Source organism: Lacerta agilis, chromosome 6 (genome assembly GCF_009819535.1).
Source record: "Lacerta agilis isolate rLacAgi1 chromosome 6, rLacAgi1.pri, whole genome shotgun sequence".
Lineage (NCBI taxonomy): Eukaryota > Metazoa > Chordata > Lepidosauria > Squamata > Lacertidae > Lacerta > Lacerta agilis.
In genome coordinates this window covers 2308752-2332752 of record NC_046317.1, presented here as the reverse complement: position 1 = coordinate 2332752, position 24001 = coordinate 2308752, and the positions used below count along the sequence as shown (strand labels likewise).

The following is a 24001-nucleotide window of genomic DNA, read 5'->3' as shown; positions in this document are numbered from 1 at the left end:
TACTTACCCAATCAGAATGAAACACTGATGACAAATCTACACATAATGGATCAGGATGGACACCAGGCTGGAGCCTGCTCTGAAGCATCTCTGCTGAGGTTAATGGAATTTAACATCTGAACTACAGTGACGTGATGTGATGGTGGATTTAAAGGGCATCCAACAACAGTTCACCTGTGACAGAATTTTGACACTGTGCAGTGAGTTTGGGGTCAATTTGCAAGTGCATTTGTTTTAGGGGTGTGGGTGTGGGTTTGCAAAGCTGTTGAGCTTTGACTGCAGTAAAGTGGTTCAGTCACACAGCCTTCTGTTTAGTTTCTCTCTCTCTCTCTCTCTCTCTCTCTCTCTCTCTCTCTCTGTGTGTGTGTGTGTGTGTGTGTGCAATGTGCTTGACCAAAGGCCCCATGGAAACAAGTTTTGAAGAGGGATTTGAAGGAAGAGAACAGGGGGACTTCTAGGCACAAGGGACAAAAGATCCTTGCAGATGTCTCAGGATGGAGCTGGATAAACTGTTTTGGATGAGAGGGTATCGAGAAAGGGGCAAGGGACAAATCCAAGGAGGGTTCTGAATACAAGGATGTGTTTGTACTGTGCCTGGTTTGAGAGACATACTCAGCAGAAAGGCAATTGGACATGATAACTGCATCCTACTCTGATTTGCTGTCTTTGGAGCAGGTGTTTTCTACTTACAGCAGTTAAGCGTGTCTTTATTTACAGTAATCATAACCATCCATTTTAGGTTCTACGCTTCATTTAACAGGCAGATTTTACAATACTGTGAGAGAAGGCTGCAGATTTGGGATGCCATGAAAGGGTGGAAATCACCCTGTCTGAGAGTCAGAGCCATGGCCATGGCCTGCCAGAAGGACTCTTGTACAGGTCTCCAGAAGCGGGGGCCACGCAGTCCAGGTTTACTTAGGTAGACTTAGGAGAGACAGTGTGGCACAGCAGAGGAGAGGCTCTTGCACCGATGAAACAGGAGTTCAAATCCCGGGCTAGCTTGGGCAAATTTTAGTTAGTACCCAATCTGTAAAGTGAATGGACTAGAGTATTTGTAAATGCCAATTCCAATAAGATAATTACTATAGAGTACACACAAAATCTATAGAAATTGCTATAAAAACTAGCATGTGACTGTTCAGTACGCCAAACTGGGCAGGGTGCCTTGGCACTGGCCAAACCCAAGTAACACTTGTGTTTTGGCAAAGCAGCTAAGCTCAAGTTCCAGCCACTTGAATGACTCATTTCCCACTCCACAGGTCAGGCATCAATGGACTATCACCCAGCAGCACAGAGGGATGGATGTGAGATGTTTTTGCATGGCTCCATTAAGTCCCTGCTTTTCAGATGCCTCTCCTGCTTCCCCCAGAAATGTCCACAACTCATCCCCTCCTGAGCCAGGGGGACAACCCTGCAGATGCCAATGCTACTCTGCATCATTTCGCCAAGGTCTTCCATGCTGTCTCAGACAGGGCTGCATGCAGCGGCTCTCAGACAACCGGGTATTTTCCACCAATGACCAGAGCCTCATTAGTCCAAGCTCTCCAGTCTGTGCACGAAGAAGTCGAAATGTCACCTGTCCTGAAAGATGTATCTGTTCCCCCCCATGGTGGCTTACATGCCGGAGAGATGGGAGTGGCACACCACCTCTTGTAGGCAGCTGGGCTGCGCACTCCAAAGACCCTGTGTGCAAAGCAACTGATCTAGCAGAGCATCAACCTACACCTGGAAGCTGTGCGGTCTACTCCCTTGATCCAAGAAGTCTGAACCCCACATGCCAACATGGATGCTATGCTCCTTCTCTTCCAATGCATTATATCATTTACTCATCACCTGTTTCCTCGAGCCATTTGCAAAATGAAGGTGGCCACCGATTCTCTAATAATGTGCCACCAGTTCTTGTTGCTGTGTATCCAAGGGAACAAGGTTCCCCACCTCATGTGGAACAGCTAGCCCAAATTGACCGGACTCCCACACCTGCTATTCCAGACAGCTACCTTGCCTTTTCTGGGTACTAGGAATGTGTGCCAAGTTTGAACAGGGCTGGCCTTTCCAGGGCATCATAAATTAATGGTCATTGCATTAGATCTCTTTCTTGGTCTTTTCTTATTTTCTTCCTCTCTCTTCATGTGACCTTGGCTTTTGTCATGCCTCTCTTTTGCTTTGTATGTCTGAGCAACATCGTTGCAGAGATGGATTCTTACAATATAGGTGGGTGGGCTGACTTGCAAAAGTAATTTCTTACAGCATTTATCATGGATAAATTTGCTGAGCTAGCTATTCTCCTGGTATGTCCCGGGTAGGACCTTAAGGTCCTCAAATAATAACTTTTTGGAGGTCCCAAGCCACAAGGATACTAGGTTGGCTTCAACTAGGGCCAGGGCCTTCTCAGTACTGGCCCCGACTTGGTGGAACAGTCTGTCACAAGAGACCAGGGCCCTGTGGGATTTGGCATCTTTCCGCAGGGCCTGCAAGATGGAGCTGTTCCACCTGGCCTTTGGGTTGGTTTCAGTTTAACCCTGATGTTTCATTCTTTTGGTGTGGTTGGTGGGCTACTTAAAAATGAGGCTGCAGTCTAGATTAAATTTTAAATTGTGTTTTAATCTGTATTTTAATGAATTGTTTTATGCTTTTGTTGTGATTTTATTGGTGTTAGCCGCCTTGAGCCCAGTTTGGCGGGGTATAAATAAAAATTTATTATTATTATGATTCTACAGTACTCTCGAGTCACTGCAGATTAATTTAGTGCAAGTTGCTGTGAGTTAAGAACCACTATTTTTAATCATTATGTTGAGGACTGGTATTCTGGCTTCTTTTTTATGGACCACATTTCATAACTTTACTGCCATCAAGCAGGAAAAAACCTGAAAGGCTTCTAAATTAAAACTGAAATGCTATTTGTTTCCGGTGGCCAAAAGCCAAACGAACCTTGTACAGCCTGAGGTTTCTTTGTGCAGCAACCACAAGCTGCTTTTCCAACTTAAAACAACAGCCCAAGAACACATCTAACAACTCTAGCTGAAGAGTTCAATCTTGAAAGAGATGAATAACTTCCATCTTCAGCAGTTTCCTCTTATTGTTTTCATCACGGTCTGAAATTTTACTGAACTGCTCGGTTTGTATCTAACTATTACATTATAGCTCTGATGCATTAAAGAATCTCTGTGCAAACAAGTGCCAGGTGCTGCCTTCAACCCAAACTCCTATTCTAGGTAGCCAAGCAATACTTCCAACTTTAGCACCTGCAATGCAGACTTATCTCAGGACATTCTCCTCCAGCTGTCTCGGCTGAGGAAGAAGCAACCAGAGAATGCCAGCTGCCCTGGGTCCTAGTTTGTTCCCAAGCCTCAGTTCAGGGTGCTGGTTTTAATCTTTAAAGCATTTTTTGACTTGGGATTAGGGGACCCGATTGTCTCCATATGAACCTGATGGTGTTCTAAGTTCTTCAATAGAGGCCATTCTTTAAGTGTCAACATTAAAGGTGAGGTGGGTGGCAAAGGATGACATTCCCAGACACTTTATGTAGAGAATATTTTTTATTAGTTTCTGTAATCAAACCCATGTAAATAAGACCTTACATATTTAATACAGTGTTACCCCTGTACAAATGAAAAAAAAGTTTAAACATTTCTAGACCAATATGGCTGTTAATTTCTGTACAATGCCAACTCACAGTACAAGTGGATATCTTTCCCCCAAAGCTGACATCACAGCTAAGTTTCCAAAAATTCAAATTATAATATTTATATAAAAAGATAACCAATAGCATTTCACTAGGCATCAATAGCAGCAACAGACTTTTCCAGCTTCTGCTGTCATCTGAACAAAATTATACACATTAGACTTTTAGCTCACTCTTCGTTCCAAAAAAATGTTGGGAAGGGGAAGAAGAAATTCTCAGAGAAAACAGTCAATTCTGCAATTGCTATGGTATGTGGTGCTCTCTTATTAACTTCCAATCATTGCCTGAAAAAGTCTTCAGTAACGTCATTAAAACAGCTCTACTATAGCACAGTCACAACTACATATAAGCAGGTATGGAGTATTTTACATTCACAGAAGTTATCATACAGTACTCTCCTACAGCTATACTACTAGAAGGATACAATTAAGAAGGCATTATTTGACTTGATTCTATTTCCCAGCGCACAGTGAGCAGGAAGGAGTAGCTTTGATATAAGAATGCATTGTTTCAGAGGATGCTGTCTTGCAGCAGGTCACGTGCTTGTTGCTCTATACAGACATAAGCTGAAAACAGTTTGAAGGCCAAAGGATTGCTTCCCCCAAGTACGACTGAGCCACAGCTCAATGTGACTGGCAATACAACTCCTAAATGGGAGTATTCTAAACTCTGCACTTTTGGTATTAACATGGGAGTCAATTAGCATCCTCCCCAGTTAATTCAGCACCATATCAAACCATAGCAGCAGCTATAGCCTGCCCTTTAGGGATATCTGATGTAGAGCATCACAGAAGGAAGTGTGTGTTGGTGGGGGAAATGAGGAAGGCTGAGGGTAAGTTGCTCTGCGTGACTTCACAATTGCCTTAAATTCTCTTGTTTCATTATTAAATAACAGCATCCTCTTAGGACCCTGAGCAACATAAAACCAATTTCATTTCTGTCCAGCATAGCCTTCTTCGATCTGCCTTTCTTTTCAAAATGAAACAGCAGAAGAGCATTTACCACTGGTTAATAACATGCTTCAGCAGCATTATTTTTCATTTTGCATCCTCAGAAAAACAGGTGCCCCGATACAGACAGGTTACACTCAATTCACGTGGTGGCATGGAAGCTACAAGCCCCCAAGATCTCCAGACCTTTAAAGCATGTTACCATTCATGTCTGCCAGGGCTAATTAGCAACTGTGTCTATTTATGCCAATCACAGCCTTGAAGGGACATGCTTTGCCCTTTGGCTACAGGTTTTGCCACTGTCATTTCACTCCCAAATTGACATAAATGGGCACAACACTTAGGATTTAGTTTCTTCTGTCTTGATAGCCTGAGGTTTGATCGGTCCAGTTCTAACAGGCTTGGGGGCTGTTGTGGGTGCAGGGCTTGGTTTCTCCACTGCTTTGTCCTGGCTTACTACTTCTGGGGAGGAGTCTGCCATTGCCTCAGCAGCTTTACTCCCACTGTCACTCACTTTCTGCATTTTGCTCCCAGGTGGCTTGGCCTGCTGCTGTTCAGAGAAGAATCTCTGTGTTGACTGAAGGACTTCTGCTCTCTGCTTTGCCTTAATAAGAAAGAAAGTGGGTTAAATAAGAGCACAGGCCTGAAAGAAACTACTTATTCTATGTGTTCAGGATCCGAGGGATCCAAAGTTCTCCTGATCCTGCCTACAATAGTAACTCACACACCTTGAAAATTCTTCCACAATGTAGTTTGAAAGCCAAGACTAAATCACTTCTTGTCATGCTTGGCAATCTGAATTTCTCTGGACATCCAGTGAACTTGCAGTTCTCCAGATGTTGCTAGGAGTTGTCATTCAACTCCCTAACCTAGGGCCTACTAGTAGTGCTACAGGAATTAAAAGGAGCTGGAGTGACATCTAGGTCAGTTCCATTGCGCAAGCCATGACCATGCTGCTTCAGTTTGTGATAAGCAGAAAGGCTACAAACACCACAAAAGTCAAGGCCAAAAGAAAAATAAATAAAGAATACATTGTATTTCCACCTTTTTATAAAGTCAACCTAAAGGCCACAGTGCCAAAAACATGTCATCAAAATTTATACAAGCATGTGGTAAGAATGGAATATGACCTGACAAGTACAATGATTAAAAGCAAGGATACAGAAGTATAAAAGTACAACTTTGCCTAGCACCCGTAGAAACCAAAAACTTCAGATGCTGACTTCATAAACTATAAACAGTAGTATGTCAATCAAGAAAATAATCAATATTCTTCTATAGACCCTTCAAATGCCAAACATGTTTTGGCTTGGTCAGATTTCGTCAGTCGCATATGTTCTTGTACAGAAGTTCTACAGTATTTATGAGTCTAATGTGCTATTGAATTTAATGCGCACTTCTATTTTCAAAACCTTGAAACCAAAAAAAGTATTTGCTCGCAAATTTAATGTGCATCGACAAAAAGTGCACTCCTTACAGCAATTTGGACTCTTTACAACAAGAATACAAAGCTGAAAATGAATGAACAGCAGCTAAAATCTTATGTTCATTTTTCGTATGGTCTCGTCCACATCAGAAGACTGCCTGCCCTCCTAATATTCGTATGTGGGCCCCTTCTCCAGTCTTGAGTGAATGGCTGGAAGTGGGAAGGCAGAAAAAGGTCCCCCTTCCTTCCACTCTGCAGACAAGATCTGGATTCTCCCTGCACCCCCTTTCCTTCATATTACACCTAATTTTCTACCACAACAACTAACACAATACAGGCCTACACAACTGATGGCAGACACACTCACCTTGAGTGTACAGTTCACACAAACCTAAGACTTCAGTGTCCCTCAATGTTTCCCCTCTACAAATGTTCTCTGATGGCAAAGGAACAGCTTGCCTCCAGTGACATGCAGAGAGAGAGAAAGACTGTGCGTGTTAGTGAGGAAGCCAGAAGCAGGGACATTTAAACTAAACAGTCTTAAAGGCATTTCCTTTAAGCTCTGGGCCAGAGCTTGGACGCCCTCCTTCCCCAGCCCTCATGGCCAATAGGGACAGCCCTAGGAGTAGCGGGGCGGGGCTTGGAGGAAGTGTCTCGTCTCCCCCCAGTCCTCGTTGCCGATAAAACTGACAAAAAAAGGGATTTCCCTAAGAAAAGGCACTTCTTTATTTAGTTTTTCATTTCCAGCAAAAAAAATTTTTTGCAAGTAACACTGACCACTTATAGCAGTTTAAAGACTATTTCCCACAAAGTTCTGTTTCTCCAAAGCATGGTTTGTAAGGATGAATGACCAGCAACTCTCTCCTGGTCTTAGGCTTCTGGGAGTTGGCTTATTGAGATAAAAGACACTTTCTTTAGTGAGCAGGCAGTGTTGCATTTTGCAGCTGCTGCCCACTACTGATGACTGTTCCACCTCCTTTTAACTAAGGAGGTTGGAGGAAGAGAACACAGACTGAGTAGTTCCTTCCTTCCTTCCTTCCTTCCTCCCTCTCTCTCTCTCTCCTCTGCAATGTGCTTGAGTGATGAGGCAAAGAAGCCAGGATTTCTGTGCTGCTTTCTTTGTTCTTTGCCTTGAAGGGTAAGGACCAGCGACCATCAGAAGGAGCTGCTCCAGGACTGGGGAAGGCAGGCTGGCTTGGCTGCTTAGGGGCATGAGGGGACCCATCTTCTTCTACTCCTCTCTCTTTCACACGCTTTTTTGGTTTGAGGCTGGGAGTACGAGGAGGGAAGTCTGCGTGTGAGAGAGGGCTACTGTTGGCCACAGCAGATGGCAGCTCATGGAGCTCTGAGCAAGAGGGAGGCTGCAGAAAGAGGAAGCAGCAAATTTGTTGGCAGGGCAGCTTCATCTGACAAGAGAGGGAGGGAGGGAGAAGGCGGCCGTGGCGGCAGCAGCAGGGGGAGAGAGGGTCTTGGGGCACCTCGGCGGCAACCACAATGCCAGAGGATCAGACGCCTGCCACTGGCATCCCACTTCTGCCTCTTCCGTGTGAGCAGCCCTCTATTGCTAGGGCTCAAGAGTCACTGCCTCGTGAGAAAAACACAAGAGAAAGTGGCTTGGCGCTGGTGAACTTTTGGCAGCAGGGGGAGTCAGGGGGGAACACAAGCCTCCTGGAGGAAGTGAAGCTGCAGAAGGCAGATGGCCTGCAAAACAACTGTATTTACTTGGATGTAATGCGCCACAGAAACTAATGTACATCCTAATTTTCGCAACGTAATTTGGCCAAAAGAGGTATGTATTAGATTCGAGTAAATATGGTATAAGCATGAGCTCAATGTATCACACTTGTTGATATCTTCCATCTGCAAAAATTTGCAACTTCTTTTTCACAGGAGTAACTTTTGATTATTGGGTCGCACACTGTAATATTGGTGATTTTGCAAAGGTCAAAATCCATTTTTATCACATGCTTGTATAAATATTGCAAGCACTTTCTTGGAACTGTAGCCACTAGGCTGACTTTACTAAAAGGTGAAAAATTTAAATAGACTGAGTTTAAAGAGAAAAAGTCAGAATTACAAGCAAACCACCTGAGAAGAATTATTATACTACCACCAGGGCTTGCCAATAGGAAAGTCTCTTCTCATAGCCTTCCACTCAAAGGTTGTGTGATTAAGCTGCAGTTAGAGGAGCTTTTTCAAAAGGAAGTCCCAGAGAGTTCCATGGGACTTAGTCCACAAGCACAAAACTACCTCTAACAATGGCAAAGCCCTATTAACAGGCTTCTGCAAATTCTTCCAATTATATTACCCACCCATCACCAGCAGGTCCCCGGGGCAGATTACAACAATTCAAAATTCAGTATTAAAAACAGTTAAAATGAATTATTCACAGAAAGTGTGTGTGTCCTGGAAGCATACATCTCAGGTGTCAAAAGCCACAGTAAAGATCTCTGTCCAGCATTCACTGAAACTGTATAATGAAGGGGGCAGACCTACCTCTGCAGGAGGAAATTCTGCAACTTATAATAGCAGCTCTGAGAGCTTAATAAAGTTCTTGTAGCTGGGACACACTACTGCATATCACTGAGAACCGGCAGCAATTACAACACGAACCACACCCCTTCATGCTACAGGCTTAGCTGCAACAGTATAATTCTCTCAACTGTGCTAACAACATGAATCAGATTTTACTGCTGTAGAATCTTATGACAAATGGCACCTTGTGTTGTGTAGCTTAAAAAAACAACAACCACAAGCACCATAAAAAAATCTGCACAATCAGACCCTGTAAATAATTCTACTCAAGAGAAAATGGTTCTGCTCCCATGAAACAGGCATCCAGTTCATTGTACAGACCTGGAACTTAAGGGAAAGAAGGGGTGGTATGGGGGACAACAACTGAAAGTGACATTTCCTCTTCACAATTCAACTGTGCGTTTCCACAATTTTTCAAGATGGGATATGGGATCCCTGAGCACTATCATAGGAAATGGTAACTGGAATTGAAAAAGCATGCATGTATCTTCAAAGTATCTTTTTGTAGCACAAACTTTCCATATGGTATAAAAATGTCTTCTTCTTTTAGACAAAATGATAGATGGTCACAGATGGCAATGGACAAAGCTTTATTCTAGGTATCATTACACCTGGTTATTGTTAGCCAGACATGGGCAAACTCGGCCCTCCAGATATTTTGGGACTACAATTCCCATCATGCCTGAGCACTGGTCCTGTTAGCTATGGGTGATGGGAGTTGTAGTCCCAAAACAGCTGGAGGGCAGAGTTTGGGCATGCCTGTTGTTAGATTTCTCAAGCCAAATATATATATTTAAACATTTTCTCCAAATGTAATAATGATAACCTTGGCTGAGAAAGCTGCTACTTGCCTTGGGACAGAAAAAGGATAGCAATGAGAGCAAAATTATTCAGGTGGATGTTCACTTTACCATCTGCAGTATATTTACCCTGCATGATTTGGGACACAGGTTATCTAAAGAGCTACCTTCTCTCACTTGAGTCTGCCTATACAATCATTCTCAGAGGTCCTCCTCCAAGATAGGTGACTGTTTGGCTGTGTTGCCTAAAATGTGGGACTCCAAATCCAATGTCAGGCAAATATCTTTTTATTTGCCTAAGCCTTCCAATATGTGATTGAAGATGGTTTTAACTGGAAAGTTATGCTGATTCTAGTTTAATTAGTCTGCTATGTTTTTGCTGGTCCTACTGATTTAGTAATTTAGTTCTACTGGGATTTGATACTGTTTTTTCTTGTAAGTTGCCTGATAAGTTTTAATTTTAATATTAAAAATTATCAACATGCACTCCTCCCATCCACCCTCAAGCCAGCAAACCGTAATTTGGACAAATAGCAGAACTCATTTATCAGAGGCATTGCCTATTATATTAACCTATATTGACCAAACCATTTGAAAATCAGAAAAACCCTGTAGATTGTCTCAGGGAACCACTCTTTTGTCCTCGTACACAACTGAAAAAAATAAGGAAAGTCTGTCCTTTTTAACAACTGATTGGGTGCATTGATTTCTGAGTTCATTTAATCTTATGGTATCCCCACACAGCTCACATCGAAAGGAAAGTGTCTTGTTTCATTCAGAAGGGTCTCCAAGTGCTCTTCAAATAATGTCATGCAGTGAAATGCAGCTATTGATGGGAGATTCTAGCTATTTAATAACGGTTTTGTACATTTAAAAAAAAGAGAAAGGCAAAGGGAATGGGTGCAATCCACCAGGCAGCGGACTGCAATAAAAGCAGGCAAACTCTTAAACGTTGAAATCATATTCCCTGGGATTGTGCTTTTTTCTAACATGTGCTACCTGTAAATCAATATTTGGGTTTATATTCTCTTTGGCCACTGCAGAAAGGGGTATCTGAAGGATCGAGAGGCATTTTAATAGTAGTATTTTGCCTTGCAAGCTGTTAAGACTGAACTGTGGTTAACACAGCATGGCCATCCAAAAATACTAACCTTTATGTCTTGTTCAGCCTTCATCGCAGTCTGGGCCTGATTGCCTCTGACTCCAGAGAGTGATCCACAAGGACCCCTGGCCATTTGTGGCAAACGAGGGTGGCTCATAAGGCCTGTGGTCATCTGAGGTGGCATCTGACTAGCCAGTGCCACTGGCGGCCTCTGAACAGGCGCTGGGAAGGTGTTAGTATGTGGGGCTCTTACCAATGGAGGGACCAGGTTAGGCTGAGAGAGGATCTAAGTGGGGGAAAAACAACAACAAAAAGAGAGACATTTAGCTGTTAGCAGAATGCCAACCTGATCACATGGTGGTTTCTCTGCAGAGAGCACGCCTCCGCCACCAATCAGTGCCTTGTAGTGGGCGCATTTTTTCTATTAAGATTGGCCACGTTTGGATAATTTTAAGGGGGGGGGGAGAACTTAAGGTAGGAAGTGTGCTTAAAAATTGTCTTAGCACATTTGAAAACCAAAAGGGGGAAGGGGTTCCTCAAAATATATGTCAAGATGCAGGGATTGGCAACAAATAGGTTTGTTTTCAAATAGAATCTGGCAATCTCAAATTTGAAGTGCAATATACAAGACATTTTTAGAATCAAAAGAACACACCACATGTCTCCATATAATATACTTTATAGCAACAGCACTCTGAAAGTACTCCCCCTTTTAAAGGATGCTCAATTTTTTATTTGTAGCTAACTATTTGGAAGACTGCTTTACAGCTGCATTCATGATGTCTGCTTTAAGCCACACACTGGGACCCTTCTCTCAGACACTATTTTCCCCTCTCCCTTTAAATGTTTAACACTCAAATGTAGCAAGAGCTGTGCGGAGAAGCCTGTGGTCACCTGCCTGCATTAGAGCTGTCCAATCTCTCAACTTTAGGAGCACAGATATTACTGAAAGCAAGATACAGAATGTTTATATATATATTTGATTTATAAATTATTTAAGGAAATATTTGATTCTTCCATTTGAAATAAGCTGAAGATAGAAAATCTCAGACCACTGGCTGTATAGCAGCTGCTGCCCACCTGGGGTGCAAACTGTGGAGGAAATGGCTGCGTCATTCTCACAGCTGCCGACTGAAACTGCTTCTGGTAGACGATGGTATTCATTTTATTGGCCTGACTGTTCGGACTTGTGGAAGCAACCCTTAGAGAGAAAACATTTTAAGCAAGTTAATATATTGGCTATCATAGGCACCAGAGAAACCTTTTGTTACACTTTTCATGTGCTACCTTGAATCCAGAAGAAAACCGGCCATTATTTAGTAAATGCTGTTTGTAGCGAACACAAAGAAACAGGAATGTATTGTACAGCAGTATGAAATAGAGAGATGCTAAAATTAAAGCTTAATTTACTACCACCACCCCACACAAAGGGAGAAATTAAGATATAATATAAAAGATATAGATTGTGGTGTTCTGAATTCAATAGGCAGTGAATGTCTCTAGAAACCGTGTAATACAGCAAGAGGATTTAACACTATTCTGTTCTTTCACATAGAACCAAGAGACCGTTGCTTTCTTCTGGCACCCAGCAAACACTCCTATGTGATACTGGCACTTTAATCTCCTGAGCTGCTGCCACACCTGACTGGGTTAATCACTATGGCTAAATGCTTCTATTAAAAAAAATGTCTTCAGATTTTGGGAAACTCCCAAATAACACTCAGCAGGGGGCTTTATTTTAAGGGAAGCACAAAACTTAGCTTTCCAAATCATCTAGTTTAGACTTCCACTGATTTTGTGCTCAGTACTGCTTTCAAAATCAATCTCCAGCTCTGATCAGGATCCAATGTTAGCCCTCAAAACTGAGAGGGGAAAACCTGAATGGGAACCTGCTTTTAAAGCTGAGGAGAATTTCAGTGGTTTGGTATGGTGGTCAGCATTTCAAAGCAAAAAATAAAAAAAATAAATTCTAACAGATGAGTGCAAGCTTATTGTGTGAGCCAAAGAATGTATTTCGTCCCAAGCCTCTATGTTTTGATCTCTCCCCACACATTTGTGTTCTTCAAGTAAGCATTCCATATATACTAGAAAGAGTCTTACAAGTCACCTTACTTTTCAATTTGAGTAATATGAGTGACTTTTGAGTAATTTGAAACCCTAAGTGCTGGATGTAGCTCAAATCTGCAAGTTCTTCCCTCTCCATGGCACTAATCAGAAGCATTTCTTCTTGCTCTGTTATTGTTGAATCCCTAATATCGCATAGATAATATTGGGGCTATGTAGAAAAATGTACAAGGAAATGAAATAAATTCTAAGGAGCACTCTTCATAAAATTCAGAACATTTCATCAAATAGCAATATTCACTGACATGAGTACAGTACCCAAATCATAGTCATATTGATTGTTGTCATATATATATGAAACACAATCCTATGGAAACACACCTGTGCAAGCTCTGCTGAAATAAATGGGAATTGGGCAAGTATGCAGTCATTCTGTCTTCATATTTCCTGCAAAATAAATTGCCCTGTTTCCAAATATGTTTCCTTTTTCATCTCAGTCCTGAGCAGCTCAGTTAGTTGAGCCCTCCAGCCACACAATTACTGACACTGTCTCCTTACTACAAAGTAGAGGAAATACCAAAAAGCAATCTGAAATGACTGACTGCAAGAAGAGGCCAGAATGTCTGTTAATGGCTTAATTAAAACATAAATATTCCACGCCAGCCAACCCATTCCCACATAACCCCATTTATTACATTCATCACTTAAAAAACCCCCAAAAACAATATTTTAGCAGTTGAAGATGGGAGGCGTGGTCCATATTGTATTGTTAGAAGCATGTCCATATAAAATATTGTGGCCCGGGTCAATGTTCTGCACAAATCTTTCTCCAAACTGCATTAGCCCTTATTTATTTATTAAACATTTCTATGCCACTTCACAGCTGGCTACCAGAGTGGCACCCTTACACTAATGCTTAATTAAGTACTATTTCTTCTAAGTGGGCTTCATCACAAATCTATGCTGCTAACTTGTTTGTAAAGACTTGCTTACCGGAAGGGACTAGACGTTGGAGTGGTGCTTCGCCCGGTGACTGGAGGTGTGCCTGGTTTAACATCAATGCCACTTCCAAAAGCTTTCAGGTCCATTTCTGACATCTGAAGTAAAGAAACCCAACCAACTTACAAAGGACACAAAATTAAACACTAATACTTTCATGAAGGGCCCTGCCATACTCATTTAATCATCTTTACAATGGCAATAGGAGCTAGGAAACAAGTTCCACACCTACTCCAAAATCTGGGGGGGGGGGAGCTGTTGACCTATTACAGTTCATACTCTCATATTCCATGTGGCATAAATACAGTAATTAAAATCCTCAGCTAGGCATACTGAAAGCTCTTAAGCACTCTCTACCAATACTCAGTGCATCTCACCAAAAGACTTGTGCGTAACAGATAAAGGAGTCACTGAGCATTTGCTTGGTCTCTATGGGACTTAGAAGTACTTACTGGATAGTGTCAAATGGTCTAAGTAAATGCATTGCTATGGTGTTCCAGTATTTGGCTGAGTCCTCCAGAAAGCTATGTGCACAACAAGAGACCCTGAGCACAAACTCTGTCCGCTCAACCTACCTCAGTCAGCTGTGCAGAGCATGGGTGGCAAACCTGCAACTTGCATACTGCACACCAAGGTTTTCGGTGGTCTACAGGGAGCCCCAACAATTCAGTGGAAAACCAGTGGCTTTTTAAAAATAAAAAGTGACCCCACCATACACTTTCCTCCACTAATTCCAAAGTGGGCTTCCTCTAGTACCCCCAGGTAATTTTCAGTAGTATAAAAAGAACTGGAGCTTCTAACACGCCATCCCCACCCCTTTGGAAACATGACCTTTCTTCTCCCCCCTTTTTTGGCTTATGGGTCCACTATTTTTAGTGCTACTCAGTGAAGCCATTGGCTCACAGCTGGAGAAACAACACAACTGTGGTTCAGAGTAGAAGGATGCTTGGGGGAGGTAGACTCACTAAGTAGCCAATAGTCAAGCATTTGACTGTGAATGTGGACCACAACAGGATACAAAACCTCCAGCCTGTGGGCCAACCTTAGCTTACCAGGGGGTCCAATTTGGCCCATGAGGCTATTTCCCTCAAACTACTCACTTGTCCACCAGCTGACAACACTGGGTGATGTCAGCTGATGGGGAGAGGGAGTTCAATTCTTCTGGGTGCTGTTTCACCAGGGTATTTCCCTGCAGGTTATGTGCTAGGGAAGTTTGATTGGTTGAATTAGTTTAATTCTAAAACAATTCCATCAATGTTCAATCTCTTCCATTTGCTATTTGCTCCTATACTGGTTATGGTGCTATAAGGACAAAGACACTATCCCTTTGGAATGATTGCTATACAATCAATAACCATGGCATGCCTGGATGGGATGTGCATTTCATGTTCATGCTTTTCTGCTGCCATTCAGCAAGATTTAAGACACAGTCACATTTACCTTCCCAGTTATAATGCTGTGTTGAGCTCCAGCTGGAATTAGTCCTCTGAAAGGCTGCCCTACTTGTGCTGGCCGACTCAGATTCTGAGTCTGAGGCTGTGGTGGTGTGTGCTGTAAAGGAGGCTGAAGGGACTGTGGAAGAGCAATTAAAGGCTGGCCTGCTGATCCAAAGTTGGGCAAAGAAAGCTGTGATCCCGGTATAGGTACTGTCACCTGGAGAAAAACGCAAGAATGATTTAGACACACAGGTGCTTCAATAGCTAAAGTGCATCACGATTAAACTGAGACTTCTGAATACTGTTGAGAAATATATACACGCTGCTCTCTATGTACAGCTAATATAACGTGTACCGTTTGTGCATCTGAACAGAAAGAATACACACATTTTTATCCTTTGGAGTTGTAAACTTGAAAACACATAGGCAGCACCTGATGATTACATGCATAATTCCCTGACATGAGTTTTAAACCACTCTTGGACTGCAGCTAATTTTTTTAAACTGCTTTAGAGCGATAAGTCTTTAAATGTTTCCTGGGAGACACTATTGTGCTATGAGAGGGGCTGAAGTATGTCATGAAAATGTAAGTCCTCTGATGATTCAGAAAGCATGCCAGAGTAGGACATGGTTCTTAGTAAACAGAATTCCCTCCCTGTCCTTCTCCTATAACGGGTGCCCCAACTCCCAAGAGACTGCGGTCTACTCACAGAGTTAAAAACTGGCGGTGATCTACCCCTTTTGGGGGGTTCGGGTCAGTTGTTGAGCTTTTCTTAGGAGGGGAAGCCCTGTTTTGGAGGGGGGTTTCAGGTCAAAGTTGTTGAGAATCTTTGAGGTGAGCCAATGATCTAGCAGTGATGTATTTTAATCATGGCCCAGCCATTTCACTGCCCTAATCCTCAAGCAAGCCATGGAGGTATATGGACTCTACCTAGGGAGAGTACACTTAGGAGATTGTGTCAAAGAGGTTCCACCAAGTGGCCAGAGCACCAATAGGAGCATCAGTCATATCGACTGGAAATGTTCCAAGAACTCTCAAGAAGACATATGAATCCATCAGCTTCTGTGGTGGGAGACCATCTTAATGTGTCCCCAACACTGTGCAGAGAGACAGGAATGCAAGAAATGTAAAACTGACCAGGAAAAGAACTTAAGACAAGTGTGCTATTTTTTAAAAAAATCTCATCCAAAGCACCAAACCTATACCCTGTTGCGATCCAGAGTGTTACCTGCCTCAGGGTGGGATCATAACATATTGTGACAGCTCTATAGTAGCCGTGAAGTCCTGAGACACCAAAGATGAGCTCACTAAATTTTAGTGGATGCTAAAAATCCACTATTAAATTGGTATGGCACCTAGGGCCCAAACATTCAAAGGGAAGGATTGAGAAGAGGCTTAGCAGTATATTTCTAACCCATCTTCTGTTCTGTTCAGCGCCCACTGCAACCTCTCTTGTGTGTCTAATACAGAATACCATAATTTAAAGTGCTATGCGCATAAAATATTAAACAAGATACAAAAGATAGCAGTATCCGTGGCAATATAGTTAGAAGACAAACTACCCTACACCAAACAATATACCAAAATATCACATAACATGAAGGGGAAATTGCTCCTGGCTATGACAGGGCACAAGCGTAGTTCTTAATTCATCCACTCCAGTTGCAGACCTTATCTAAATACCTTATTCTGATGTTACCTTTCTTACTCAGAAGCAACCATTCTCAGCTCTCATGTAGAGACCTCTGTCTTTAGAGGAGGAAAATTCTGGTAAACATACATACTATGCCCAATTCCCCTTGCAACTCGGCAATAAAACAGAGCCTCTGTTCTTGATCCAAAAAGGATGACCTCTTTTTATTATTGTCCCACCAGCCTAATTTAAAGATTTACCTCTTGCCTAGCAACTGTGCTGGCCTCCAATGCCACCATTGACTGCTGAGCTATGGTTTGGGGTAATACTGCAGTATGATCTAATGTAATATACCAAGTAGCCATTATTCAAAAGAGGGAAGCTTATGAAACACTTTTAGGATGTTTGCCTCTATAGAAGATCAGCATATCACTGAACAAACTGAAGTGAATGGGAATTGTATGCAGACATTCATCTAGTGCTCCTATTCATTTCTAAGTACTCTATGCAGAAGAAATGCCTATGTAGTTTACAGATCTGCACCATCTTGCTAATGTTTAGATGCCATGAACAGCATGCACAGGGTTTTTCTAACAAATCCCCAGCAGAAGCACTATGGTCCTGAGTATTTATCACCTGATCTTGGAGAAAACTATTCTCTGAAACCACATTATGGTTTTGCATAATGGAAGATCAACTTCCTAGCTGTTGACTTCGCATAATGGAAGATCAACTGTTGATCAGCTGTTGACTTCGCATAATGGAAGATCAACTTCCTAGCTGTTGGAGTAGGATAAGGACCACAGTAAAACACCACAGTGATCTCTAGACAAAAGATGGCTTGATTTTTTAGAGCAACACCTCTGCCCCCCCCAAAAAAAACCTTATAGAAAAAGAACACTATATATTTTTTTTTAAAAAAAGTTTTATTCTGTGTTAGAAATGTTTTGGACTGCTATATTCAGAGAGACAGCAACTTCTCTATAAAAGAACACAAACTACGTTCTCAAAAGGACATTCTCCTGTCAGGAGACAATGGTACTACATGACAAGCACACACAAAAACACATATTAAATATAATTGAAAGCAATTTACCGTGCCATAGTTTACCTGCTGGAGAGCACTGGGAGATGGTGCAGTGTTATAGAAGCTAGTCTGACCTGGTTGCTGAACCTGTCCAGAATACAAATTTGAGGCCTGGGTAAGAGTAGCTCTGGCCTGAGAAGAGAGAGGTTAACATTTTCTAGGTGACTAGCTAAGCAAGGTTAATTTAATTTGAAGAACAGGCAGTTGTATGACCATTTCATTTTAGATTTACTCTTCTCTGTACACTGCAGCAGGAATGTTGCTGAACTTTAATTCCCATCAGCCCCAGTCAGCATGCCCAATGGTGAGAGCTGAAGTCCAAGGACACCTGGAGGGTCACAGGTTCTCCACTCCTGCTATAAACATTTCTATATTTGGAAAAGCAGCAAGCGTGAATAAAATATGTCCCAGATTTAATTGGACACATAACTGCTGCTATGTATAATCTATATTCAAAACAGCTGAAATACATCACTGCCCAATGGGAACAAGGTTCTATAAAAAGTGTACTAGTTTTAATGGGTGAATCAGGACTGCATCAGGGTGTGCAGGACTCTTCCATACATCCGTCTGAAATTACCTGAAACTTGCATGCTATCTCTCTGTTCCAATTTTCCTTCCTCCCTACTACAGTTCGGAAAGAAGGGGGTGGGGAGAAGAGGTGTATTTGGGGAATCCTATCCAGGGTTTGATGGGGTCCCTCCAAGTGTGGGTAACATTGTGGTCTGTCCCAGGTGTCTATGAGTCACCTACCATTAATTACTCACAACGTCCTGGAGTGTCACTGTGTATAATTGAAACGAAGTCTGCAGGCCCAGCTGCCTGGTGTTGAGGGCCACAGCAGCTGCATGGGAATGCTGGCTGTTGACACCAGCCCAGTACATTAAGTGTTCAACAGTATGAAGCACTATGTAGAATAATACACATGAGTTGGGCCGTAGCTCAGTGGCAGAGAATCTGCTTTGCATGCAGAAGATTCCCAAGTTCAATCCCTGGCATTCTCCAGTAGGGCTGGGAGAAACCCCTGTTTGAATGTGAAATGCTGCAGAGCCGCTGCCAGATAGTTAACCATTGGCCTGACTCAGTATAAGGCAGCTTCCAATGCTCATATGACAGGGCACAATTAAATAAATGCACATCACAAAAACTGGGAAGGCTGTTTGCATGATAGGGCAGTGACTGCCTGTGACAGAATGGATAACATTACCCTGTAGCTCAGAGGTTTTCAACCTTTTTGAGTCCACGGCTCCCTTGACCAACTACATTCTTTCTGCAGCTCCCCTTTGGGGAAACACATTCTGAGCCTCAGAAGTCCAGGTATGAGCCGAGGACTCATTGCCTCACAATGCGGATTAATTTCCCTTTTATATACACTCAGAAGCAGCACAACCATTCCATTTTGTTGTATTAAAGCTCTTGTTGTATTAAAGAGGTGATTCCAACTCTTCATTTATTTTTCTGGGGAGGTCTGACTCTGACCTGGAGAAGATGTGTATCAATAAGCTGGGAGCCTCCTAGTCCTGAAGCTTGACTCAGTTGATGCTCATACAAGATAGGAATAGGTTGAGTATTAGATGTCTGCTGAAATGCAAGGCTGGACTGTGCCTTGGCAAGTTCCTGATGCTGCACTGCTGGGAAGTTGTGTAAGGCTGTGCCAGAAAGAACCACTGGTGACGGCTGAGACAGGCCACTTTGCATAAATGCCTGCTGGGATCTATAAAACAATAGTGCCCTGAATTAGTTAAGTTCATAAAACGTTATTAAACTACAAAAACTGGTTTTGTGATTAAAATTTTAATGTGCACTAGGTATAAAACAAGGAGAAACACACAAACATATATCATACACCCCCTTATTACAAGAAAAAGATTACTAAGAGGGAAAATCCATGCAAATACTCAAAATTGACATTAATTTATTTTAGACTTTTTTGGTTTCGTTTACAGAACTGTAAGAATGGTTCTTTCTATAAACTGTAACACATGACTTAAAGCCACTTCACCAGCAGTTGAATAAAAGTGTCATAGCCAGGGAAACAGATTATTTCAAAATCTACCACAAAAATGCACCACACAAGTTGTAGGAGCATCAAATTTACAATATTTCAAGTGCTTCTGCTCAGAATTGCAAAGGAAACCTAAACTGGACAAACACAAGGGACTGGCAAGCTTCTGAACAGGCAGAGAAATGGTACTTCACATACCACATCTATCCTATTCCCACCTCAGAAATTCTAAGCCTCCTTTTAGTCTAACATTTTCAACAGTTTTCCCTAAAGCACACAAAAATCTAAAATGAATGAACTTACTTTGCATGCATTTTTAAATTTTAAAGTGGGCAGTTTAATTTCAGAACTTGCATTTTCTGGTCATAAAACAGTGCAGTTTTCACAATTCTTACCCCAATGAATACAAATGAAATAAATGTGTGACATAGTTAAGAGACTAGAACTAGAAACAAAATGTTAACAAAGAGGTGTTGCTTTCTACTTACCTATAAGGCTGCAATGATGAGTTAAACAATTCCTGGGCTTGGGAAACAGCAGGTGCTGCTCCTAAACCCAACTGAGCTTGATGCTGCCCTTGCAGAGGTGCATATATAGGGATTGGTATCTGCTGAACTGATGTAGGCTGTAAGGGATATAATTAATTAGATATCCAAGCAAGCAAACAAACAAACATCAGAAACTGCCTTGTGCTCAGTCCATCTAGCAATTCTATTCTCTTGAGGTGGCTCTCAAAGTTCTCAGTTAAGAGGATGTCTGTGGATTGAAACTAGGAGTTTTTACTCAGAAAGAAAGTTCTCCGACACTGACCTATGATACCTGAACTAATAATGATGTGTGCATCTCACTAGTTGCTAAAAATATCAAAGGAGTGGGAAGTACCTGCAGATTCTGTGCTAGACATTTGGCTTGCAGGAACTGCAGACTACAGAAGGTACCCCAGTTCTTGCAGCTGATGAGTATAATCTTTCACAGTAGGATGCCTCTCCTCTTTGAATACACTGTTAAATACACCAGTATGAGCCACCAGCTGTGACCACAACTCAATGGTTTAGCTGGACAAGGACATTCCAAATGGAGAATGGCTGAACTCTGATTTGGAACACAAGTCAACATTTGTATTGTTATTAAAAAGCAAATATGCCACCCAGTCAATCCCCTAAGTACCTGTGAGAGCCCTGGCTGAAATCCTTGCTGTTGGGCCAGTGATGGAGGAGCCAGTCGTGCATGCTGGGTACCAAAGAGATGGCTTGTATCCATATAGAAAGCTGGAATTTGAGCTACATAGTCATAAGAGAGAGAAAAAATCAGTAGCACAGAGTTAATTAAAAAGTAAAGGTAATTGATACGCCTAGCTACTAAACAAATTGGGGGGGGGACATTTCAAAGGCAAGAAAAAAAGCTGATGTCAACTTTCAAAAAGAGTTTTGTTTACAAATTTACAAATTTGTTTACAAATACTACAACATTCAATACAATTTGTTGGGAGCAACGAATAGACTGCAAAGTTGCAATCATGAAAGTAACCAGAAGATTTAAGAAACACTGAGCTTAAATTTAGTCACCCCTACCTTTAAAAAGAAAGAGGAACCATTTATACCCAGATACAATGCAAAGAGACTACCTCGTATATTACCTGCTGCCGACTGAGACACATAGACCTGTGGACTCTGCTGCTGCTGAGCAATTAGCGATGGCATACAGCTTAGCTGGGAAAAGTGACCAGCAGATGCCAAATTACTTGTCTGTAACTGCTGTGGCTTCACTTTACAAATGTTAGGTGGATCAGAGGTTGTGGTTGTTTTTGTACTCAGTGAAGAGGTAGTGTATGTTCCAGCTCCTAAAATTACAACCAGCAAAGCACTGCTTTAATAGTTACTAAAATCAAACATGCTTCAGTAAGCTAGTCATAAGTTTGGAGTACCTTAAGTAAAAATGCAAGTTGCTAACTACTGCAGTACTTTATTTAAACATTCTACTTCTGTATTATTTATTTATTTTCTGTCCCAACCTTCTTTCCAAAGAAGACCAGGAAAACTAACAAAGCAGCAAAATATCATCAAAAAAATTAAAAGAATACTTAAAAACATTAAGAACACCTAGAAACAATCAAACACAGTTAACATTTTCTTACAGGTAATACTTTCAAGGTTGCGAAGAACAGTATATTTCAGTCATGAAATGCTTGGGAGGACTTTTCACCAAGCGAGGTCTTGTCATGGGTCATCGCCAACCACGCAACACCCAGACATAACAACACTAACAGGTAGAAGATTAAAAAATGCTTAAGGATATGTTGTTTAAGTAATGAATTATATATGATTAGTATTTTAAAGAATATTAAGAATAATGTTGAATGTTAAGAAAATAGTTACAAAGTTACCAAAGTATATTAATATTGAACGCAGTTGAGAGATCGGGGGAAGTCCCCCCAAAGAAGATTGAAATTAGATTATGTATAGCTCCAGTGTTTGTGTGTAGGTATGTATAAGTTTTCTTTTCTATTTTCTGTTGTTTTTTAATGTGTTTGTTGTGTTTTTAAATTGTATTTGTGTGATGTATTGTGTACCTGTTGTTTAATGTGAAATTAATAAAATATTATAAAAAACAACAACACTAACAGGACCTCCCATGCCAACTGAAGGATGCCTACAAGAGGATTTGCCTACAGTAGCTTCACAGATTACTTCTTCCTACATGTGATGGCCCTAGTTGGCCCCCATGTCTGTATAACAGAGGCATGTGTTGGTAATAATGGTGGCCACTCATTCTTAACAGGGTCACATTTCCCTGGAGCATCTTTTGAAGTTTTACAAGGTCCTTTTACTCAGCTGGCATTCTATGCCAGCATTAGGGTCAGTATAATATTCACACATAGTGTCCCACTCAGGAACATGAGGGTGAAAGGTGGTAAACAAATTAAAAACGATGATGATGTAAATGATACACCACTATAGGACATATACAAGAGAACCATACATATAGCCAGAGTTTCCTTTGCAGTTTTCAGGACTGCTTCTTCTATAGATGAGGGAGCAAACTGTTTCCCTCCCCACTCCCTGCTATCTCAGCAGTTGTGGGAGTTGCACTAGTAAAAACCAAGCAAGCCCTGGTTACATGCATAATTCCCTGACATTGAGTTTTAAACCACTCTTTTAGACTGCAGTTAATTTTTTTCAGTAACATCAACTGCTTTAGAGCAGTAAGTCTTTAAAGGTTTCCTGGGAGACACTATTGTGCTATGAGAGGGGCTGAAGTATGTCATGAAAATGTAAGTCCTCTCATCTTCCACTCCATTATGCCACTTCAAGAAGGCTTTATTCTGTCAATGAACAGGCATAAACAGCATCCCGTGAGTAATTTAGACTGATGTACAGGCTACGACCATTTTGTGCTACCATTTAAGCCCTGCCCAGTTCCATCCCTGTTCTGGATTAAGTAGCATGTTCACAGCTGTTTCCTTCTGAATATACCAATGTTCTTATGTGCTTGAAATCACACATCACGTGTTAAACTTTCTTAAAAATTGACCAACAATCTATTGGATAAATATACTCCAAGTGCCAAAGAGCTACCTGAACCCCTGTGCTAGATTTGTAGACACGCTTGAACCTAAATACTGATTTTCTTCCCCAACATTCATTGTATTAAAACTTGATCAGACTTTATTGTCTATAATTAATGGGCTTTCTAATGAAATTCATGTACTGTAGTAAAACCTTATCTGAGCGTCTTAGGCAGAGGAGGAAATCTTGGAAACTTTCAGTTACAGGCAACTCTCCGTTTGCATTCCAGGCATTCACACAGGTCAGTGGAGCGCCTGTCAGCCCACCCTACTATGCCCCACCCTCTTCCAGGTTCAAAATGACATGCTCATCGGTGACTGCATGTCATGTGAACATGTGCGAAAAGGTTGCCACCTGTACTACGGTTTTATTACAATATCTCTATAGTCAAGGTAAACTAACCAGAGCAGGCAAGCGCAGAGCAAGCTAGCTATGTGTGTTGGTTTTAGAATAGAGTTGAATAATGCAAAGAGTTAAACAGAACTGGAGCCTGAGTTTGCTTTCCCCCCCTCTTCCCTCCCCATCCCTTTAGTGCCATGTCTTTTAGACTGTGGCCAGGGGCTGCCTTGCCTTGTTTCAAGGGACTGTATGCAAGCCGCTCTGGCAGTCTTCTTGACTGAAGGACCAAGAAACTTGCAAGGAGATGAGTAACTATATAACCTTTAGAAGACATCTGAAAGGCGCCCTGTATTGGGAAGCTTTTTAATGTTTAATT

At 41.7% G+C, this 24001-nt stretch overlaps 1 protein-coding gene across 1 annotated transcript in view; it reads right to left on the bottom strand.

The window, feature by feature from the left end:
- Positions 1-3517: 3517 nt before the first annotated feature.
- PRRC2C (proline rich coiled-coil 2C) overlaps positions 3518-24001 on the bottom strand; it is a 64452-nt gene continuing 43968 nt past the window's right edge. The window contains 10 exon segments of the mRNA XM_033151200.1: positions 3518-5236; positions 10545-10781; positions 11576-11696; positions 13553-13656; positions 14999-15211; positions 17725-17847; positions 19195-19429; positions 20209-20345; positions 20888-21000; positions 21357-21560. Coding sequence (XP_033007091.1) covers positions 4973-5236; positions 10545-10781; positions 11576-11696; positions 13553-13656; positions 14999-15211; positions 17725-17847; positions 19195-19429; positions 20209-20345; positions 20888-21000; positions 21357-21560 — 1751 coding nt within the window. The 3' untranslated portion in view covers positions 3518-4972.